This window comes from Chenopodium quinoa, unplaced genomic scaffold (genome assembly GCF_001683475.1).
Source record: "Chenopodium quinoa cultivar QQ74 unplaced genomic scaffold, ASM168347v1, whole genome shotgun sequence".
In the NCBI taxonomy this organism is placed as follows: domain Eukaryota; kingdom Viridiplantae; phylum Streptophyta; class Magnoliopsida; order Caryophyllales; family Amaranthaceae; genus Chenopodium; species Chenopodium quinoa.
The window spans coordinates 3032723-3040581 of record NW_018742461.1 but is presented as its reverse complement, the minus strand read 5'-3'; the positions used below and the strand labels follow the sequence as shown (position 1 = coordinate 3040581).

The window sequence follows — 7859 nt, the reverse complement described above, 5'->3', positions numbered from 1 at the left end:
ACCATAAAAATAAAGATAATTTTCCTATCAAATACTTTAAGAGAAAAAATAACTTATTCTTACAAATTATATATACACAAAAGTTTTTATTTTATTTATTTTATTTTTTTGTTACGTTAAACTTTCTGTTAGGGCTTATCTTAATACTAGAGACACATACGAAACAAACCTGTAGACTGTAGTGGAGGAATGAAAAGCGAAAGGAGATCACACATATAAGGAGTAAAAGCAATAAATAAGCATTTTTTCAGCAGCTTAATATGGCATCCTCTAGGATCAATCACACACATTTCGTATGAATCGAATCCATAACACCTATCTACGAATCAATTATCTGTTGGCTAATCGTCAATTCAATGACTACAACATAACTGCATTCTTTGCAGCATTCTTCATTTCAAGCAAACCATCTTCAAAGCACTTAGCCAGAAATCGCGGATCTGGGACAATCTCTTTTGCTACTAGGATTTGCATGTTAGCCATTCCCGCGTAACTTACCATGTGCATTGTTATCGCCTACATTTACCAAACCAAAATCAAACTAACCGTATACCAACTTTGATTTATACCACAGGTATAATGCTGTATTCCAAATGTGATAAACATAAATTAAGGAACGGAAAGAGTATCATTTAATTCAAGAATCTACCAACAAATTAAAGTGTTGACTCACTTGGTAAGACTCTTACCTCAGATCCTACCAAGTGAGGGTACTTGGGGTAGGGATTCCCTTACTCTCCCCACTACTCCCAAGTGTCTGGCCCGTAAATAGTGGACCAAAACCGTGAGGGTTGAGGTCTAGTCAGGATCCCCTTACTATTAAAAAAATTTAATTCGTGAATCTTTATACATAAGGTTTTGACAAAGAGAGAACGACTTACATGAGGCAAGCTAGAGGATGTTGGTCTAATATAGGTGATGGGGTTGCCAGCAAACATCAATTCTTCTTGTGGACCGACCATGTTTGAAATTGTGAATGTTGTATTGCAAAGAATCCTGTGATTAAGTATGCTGGCATACTGAAGTACCCGTGTCAATTACAAGCTAAGTTTAATTATCATATTGTCTCAAAGACATGTTCGATCTAGCAATTTTCATTATGCAATTAGCTGCAATGATACAAGCATAACGAAAACACGAGATTGATCGCCAATTGATCAATAATGATAATTTGATAACATGTACAGTTTAGGTGTCATCCGTTCGTATGTTAAATGAAACAACCCCCCTGTATACTAAGTATAAAACTTCGTATTTGTTAAGGTCTAGGCAACTCCTATTAGATGTGTGTGTAAAGGAATGATGACTATTGTAACGGCCTATAAATTGTTTCTTATCACATTCTATATAAAATTTAAGTTTTGCTTAAAATCACTATCAAACTTCATTTTTTATTACTCTTTAGATGTCTAAAAGTTGTATATGTAAAGGTTGCATTATATATTGATCGAGTATCATCAAAAGATGATATGCAAAAATATTATAATTCCATTTCAAATTTCTCATAATGCACAAACATATGCCTTTATATCACTTAATTTTTGAAGCAAGGACTATCTTTTAGGAGAACCTTACCTTTGGTCCAAGGAGGGACATTGCTAAGTTCCCTATATTGTATGAGAAATGAGCCTCCAATGATTGTTTCTTTTGATCGATCATCACCTTAGCTCTCTTTACATAATTTAGAGGATCTGGATCTTTTGTATGACAATATATAGGCAAGAGAATCATTCCAAATTGGTTACCCCATCTAGCTCGAGAATCATCTTCCATCAACTTCGACATTTCCTAGATAATGCAAAAATTAAATCATGCGCTTATTTTCGTCGTTACATACAGTGTTACTTAATTATGTAAGCAACTCATAAGATATCATTAAACTTTGTAAATCACCTGTAATCCAGGTTGTTTCCTCAAATTAACCATAGCTATTCCTGTGATTTTAAGCCCCTCCTGCAAAGCTAATGCACACAAACAGTTCGATTTTGTTAATACTTGTATGTTTCTATGGCCGCGGGCTGTATGCTCTGCATTCAGGGCAACGGTGTCTCTCACCTGCTTCACTGCTTGGTGAGGGAGTATGTATTAGCTAGCTAATTAAATTCCTACATTATGAATTACTCTTTGGAGACTATAAAGACTATCAGCTAAATTTCGTGACCATTATTTGTAAGTCACATTTGTAAGACCTTGGGATTCATGTTGTGCTCCTAAACTCCCACTAGTATGTCAAACCAGCTAACCTAGGTTTATAACAAACGGAGTACAAAAATTGTAACGAACAAGAGCTTATTCGTACCATGAGATGATCGAATATCCAAGTATTTTGAAAACCCGGATGATATGATTCCAAATAGAACGTCATTGATGGTCTGCAAGAGGTGGCAATGCAATATGTCATACATACTAGTTCAAGCCTTCAAGGGCAACTAATTATAAGTCATATTAGAGTGTAATGTTTATCAAATATAAGTTCTGTACTCCATTAAAATAACATGCGAGTAATGTGACTACTCTGATTAAGGATATTTTAAAGATAACTGACAAATACAAAAAATATAGTATTGCAATTGAAACATGAATCTTAAAATCTAATCTTAATCAAATAATTTTGTATAAACTATCGTGTTCTTGACAATTTCGCTTAGCATTTTAAAACTTTGGTTGCAATTTATACCAATAACAAAGTACTTTTTTTTTTTTTTTTTTTTTTTTTTACTTTATCTATTTCTTTTATCACGCTTGTCAATGCAAAATTTTAGCGATCAATAACTTTAATTCTCCATAAGTAAAAATTATAAAAGTTGTATATTATGATAGTACTTATTTAGACGAATTCAAAAAGATTCCTCACGAATATATATTTCCTTACATATCATTCACAAAAGACGGTCAAAGGAAGGGTGGTGAATAGTGTAAAAATCAAAGCAGGTCAAGTAAAAAAGGAACGGAGGAAGTATTACTTATATTGTATTATAAAACTATCACATAACTTTTAGCTAGGGGTGGGACTTCGGTCTGGCAGTTCGGTTTGACCTCTGTTTGAAACGGTTCGGGTTAAAACGGTTTCATTTAGACGGCGGGTCGGTTCAGTTCGGTTTTGATTAGTCACAGGTCGGTTCGGTTTAGGTTTATTTTTGTACGATTTAAATTCGGTTCGGGTCATAAACGGTTCGGTTTATAAACAGTTCGGGTCATAATCAGATCAGTTAGAAATGGGTCTCTTCAGGGGCGTATTTACTCGGGTCAATGCCGGTTCGGTTTTTAAATGGTTCGGTTAATAATCGGGTCGGTTTGAAACAGGTCGGTTCAGGGGCGGGTTTACCTGGGTCAATGCCCGTTCGGTTTATAAACGGTTCGGGTCATGATCTGACCGGTTTGAAACGGATCGGTTCAGGGGCGGTTTTACCGGGTTAACGTCGGTCCGGGTTCATATCGGTTCGGGTCATGAACGGATTATTTTGAAATGGGTCGGTTCAGGGGCGGGTTTACCCGGGTTAATGCTAGTTCGATTCATATCGGTTCGGTTTATACTCGGTTTGGTGCTAAAATCGTTCGGGTTAGTTTGGTAATCAGTTAAATTGGATCGGGTTGAAATCGAGTTCTAAAAAGTGGTTTTGACCAGTTAGCGCGTTTTGTTTTATATCAAGTTGGGACTAGTATTTCCATTTCATTAGCGGGTCGGCATAGGTTGGTGAAAAAAATAATGGATCGAGTAGAAATTGGGTTTTAAGAGATTTTTGACCGGTTAGCTATTTTTGTTTTATATAAAGTTGGGATTTCGTCACTTTATTTTCAGACAACGGATTATATACAATTACACAAATCTTCATTTATTCAATTATTCTATATCATGTTAATATGTTATGTTTCAAGTTTGGTTATACTCTTGTTGTTGTTTATTCGATATTGTCATATTAGTCTATTACAAATTTATAATGTATTAATGCATTATTGTTTCATTATTAAATATATATTATTAGGTTATCAGCTTCTTGTTGGATTGTTTTAGATATCGTGTCATGACCATGTTTTGATGAGTTGCTACTTTGAATACGATAAATCGATTCAGATATCAGATTATATAGAATTACAGAAATTCTCATTCATTCTATATCATGTTAATGTTTATGTTTCAAATTTGGTTATAGTCTTGTTGTTGTTTATTAAATATTAGTCTATTACAAATTTATAAGGTATTAATGTATTATTGTTTCATTATCAAATATTATCAGGCTATCAGCTTCTTGTTTTAATTGTTTTAAAGATCGCGTCATAACCATGATTTGATGAATTGGTACTTTGAATACGATAAATCGATAATTGATATTGTAATAAACTAATAATTTAATGTTACGGAACTATATTTGGATGTTTAATTAAAATCACGATTATTCAATTTCCCATTAGTCTAATAAAGTAATAATTGACAATTGTTTGTAACTATTCCATAATTTTGGTGTTAAAGTTATATTGCTGAATTACTTTGTTGTCTTACCCTCTCTAATCACCTTTTAAGATTACGTGCCTACAAGGCTGCAACATATATATGTTGCAACTTGCAAGTTAAAGAAAACGGGTGGGGAAGTAGAAGTATTCAATTAGATCGATCATCAACTGTTTTAAGTTTTAATAATCAGATACATTTATCGATTATCTATACATACCAATGATAGTATGATACCAATTGTACCATAAATTATTATTTATTACATATACTGATATACATATAACTAATATACATTAAATATGTCATATTGAATCAATTCCAATTTCCAAACATTTGTGTTTCTTACAATTTATAAGTTACATAAAGTTAAGAGTACAGTAGTGTTTTTATTAGTATGTAGCTATGAATAAAAAAAACATACTATCCAAATCCATTATCCCATGATCCGTGTCACCATCTTATATTAAATATCAGCCATTGATTTGCATGTCATCTAACGGCCTATCATCGCACACATTCCAATTCACGATCCGCGTGTTTTCTTTTCCACCAATCAGATCACTCTTACCATCGTCTCTTTAGTACTCTTTTTGATTTCTCTCTCGTTTTCTTAATCCTCTTCTGTAATATTATCAATTTTTTGAAGCCATGGCTGCTAATATGCTCACTGCTCTCTCGTTTTCTCTCTCATCTCCTCTTCCTTCTTCCTTTCTTCTTCTTCCTTCTTCTTCCTTCTTCTCCCTTCTTCCGTCTATGTTCTCCTTTCTTCCATCTCGTTTCTCCGTCTCCGTCCACCGGCACCACGCACGACGATTTTTATGGTCAAATTCGACCACGAAACTCTTGATCTAGTTGTTTCATGATCGAATTTGGCCTTTTAAAACCAAATTCGAGGCCAAATTCAGGATTAATATATAAGGTGTTTTCGTTCTTCCTTTTTTTATTTTCTGTTTTTCTTTTTAATTTTTTTTCAAGTTGTGGGCAACGGAGGGGGCCGAGTTAGGGTGGGTGCGGCGGCGGTTAGACTGGGTTCGGGTGGGTGGGGAGGGAGGATTTTTCGAGGGAGGGAGGGAGTTTTATGGTGGGTGAGCAATTAGAGTGAGTTGGGGGGTTTCGAGGATGTTGGGTTTCGTGGGGGTGGGTGGGGTGGGGTTACGGTGGGTTTGGGTTTTTTTCGATTTTTTTGTATGGGGTGGGGTGGGATGTGTTACGGTGACGGTGGTGGGTGTGGTTGGGGTTGGGTCTGGTTTTTTTTTTTTTTTTTTTTTTTTTTTTTTTTTTTTACAGTGACGGTGGTGGGTGGGGTGGGGTATGGGTCTGGGTTTTTATTATTTACGGTGACGGTGGTGGATAGGGTGGGGTAAGGTTTGGGTCTGGGTTTTTTTATTTACGGTGGGTGGTGGGGTGGGGTGGGGTGGGTTACGGTAATTATTGGTGGGTGCGGGGGTGGTGTTAGGGTGGGTCTGGTTGACGTTGGTGGGGTGGGGGTGGGTTACGGTAACGGTGGTGGGGTGGGGGTGGGTTACGGTAACGGTGGTGGGTGGGGGGTAGTGTTAGGGTGGGTCTGGGGTGACGGCGGGGGTGGTGTTAGGGTGGGTTACGGTGGTGGGTGGGTGGAGGGTGGTTGGATTGGGTGGGTGGCCAAATTTTTTCATTTTTTTATTTAATTTATAACTCCTAATTTAGTTATACAAGAATATAATTTTAAATTTATAATAGCAAAAAAATTTACAAATTTAAATCAATAATTATATGTAAAAAAAATTGTACTGTTAAATTACATTAAACATCAAATATATTTCGTGGAATTCTAACAAATTGTTAAAGGCTGTAAATAGTTCAATTTGAATGGAACGGGTTGTAAACGGTTCGGTTTAAATAGTTTGTAATCGGATCGGTTTAAACGGGTTGCGGTTTGAAAATAGTTCGGTTTAAACAGTTTAATGGGTTATAACAGTTCGGTTTAAACGGTTAGCGAGTTGTAAATGGTCCGATTTAAACGGTTTTTTCCTACGGTTTAAACGGTTTCGGTTTATAAACGGTTCGGTTTAAACAGTTAGCGGGTTAACATTAATCGGTTCAAACGGTTTCGGTTTATAAACGGTTTGGTTTGTTATTGGTTTACGGTTCGTAACGGGTTAACATTAATTGGTTCGGTTCGGTTTCGGTTTGACATTATACGGTTCAGTTCGATTTTCGGTTTAAAATTAGCGGGTTATAAACGGTTCGGTCCGTGATGGTTCGGTTCGGTAACGGACGGTTTCACGGTTCGGTTTGAAAAGTCCCACCCCTACTTTTAGCCTAACACTTTTTGCCATAATCTATATGTAGACATATACTGCGCAGTAAGTTAGTTGAAGCTAGCTATAAATGTACAAATTACCCAAATATGGCAAAAAAATGATTGCTATATTTTGCGCGATCAAACAAAGAGATGTACTTACCGCATTAGGGATGGCTCCTTTGACAGTTTTCATATCTTTAAGGCTAAATTTGGCAGTCGCCGCCGTCCTTGGCCACAGCTCCACCCCATCTCCGCCGCTTACGGCGGTCTTTGTATCACTAACCCATAAACTCTTCCCAAAAAACCCAATCACAGAAAGTATGGTCCACCAAAAAATCTTCAAAACTTCCAATAAACCTCTTTTTCTCAATTTTTTTGCATCTCCCCTGTTTTCTCTGTTTTTCTCAGTAAAACCTACTTCATTATTACCATCTAATCTCTTACAAGAAGCTAAAAACATTGACATTAAGGAAATCCCATCTCCTAAAGAATGATGAATTCGAAGAATTACGCATTTTAATTCACTAATCAAGTGTAATTCCCATAAGGGTTTATCTGTACTTAAGGGAGAAGAAACTGCAAAATCTGCTAACAAAGAATTGATCTTTTCTTCTATGTTTTCCTCAGAATAGGAATCGGAATCGGAATCGAAACCCGGGTCTTTGTGATGAATGATTATATGATCGTCTAAGTTGATTTGCGTTCTTCTCCAATATTCTCTTCCATGATCATCTAATACTAAGAGGCTGCAAAATCTAGGGTGTTTTACCATCAAACAGTCTGAAATTTCTGTTTTTATGGCCTCTGTATTTAGAGGTTCTTTGAAGCCAATAGCGCAGTTGATTATTTGGTTGAAGTGTGGCTGTAGAAATAGCCGGCCCGCCGGCGTTACAGGCTCATCTCTAGTGGCTTCCATGACAGAAGTTGATTCTAAGGTTTTTTGTTTTGTTTTTATAAGAAGTTGATTTTAATTGTTTAGGGAAAAAACTAAGAGAGGGAACTTTAATGTTTTGAGTGTGACAATGTTTGTTGTGCTTGAATATTAGAGTAATCAAGCCTTAATTTTTCCAATGGTTGGTTGATTATTCTTGTGTGGTGGCTAGCTATGCTCCTGTCATTGTCAAG

At 36.0% G+C, this 7859-nt stretch overlaps 1 protein-coding gene across 2 annotated transcripts; it reads right to left on the bottom strand.

The window, feature by feature from the left end:
• Positions 1-219: 219 nt before the first annotated feature.
• On the bottom strand, positions 220-7849 carry LOC110718743 (O-acyltransferase WSD1-like). Of its 2 annotated transcripts, XM_021897640.1 has the most exons (6): positions 6895-7849; positions 2300-2372; positions 1894-1961; positions 1576-1788; positions 882-1019; positions 220-516 (listed from the first exon to the last, which is right to left on the bottom strand). In XM_021897640.1, exons 1-6 carry the CDS (start codon positions 7648-7650, stop codon positions 361-363), a joined length of 1404 nt encoding a protein of 467 aa, XP_021753332.1. In that variant the 5' UTR covers positions 7651-7849; the 3' UTR covers positions 220-360. The 2 variants fall into 2 exon arrangements, with proteins under 2 accessions (XP_021753332.1, XP_021753333.1); XM_021897641.1 differs by lacking the exon at positions 882-1019.
• Positions 7850-7859: the final 10 nt, after the last annotated feature.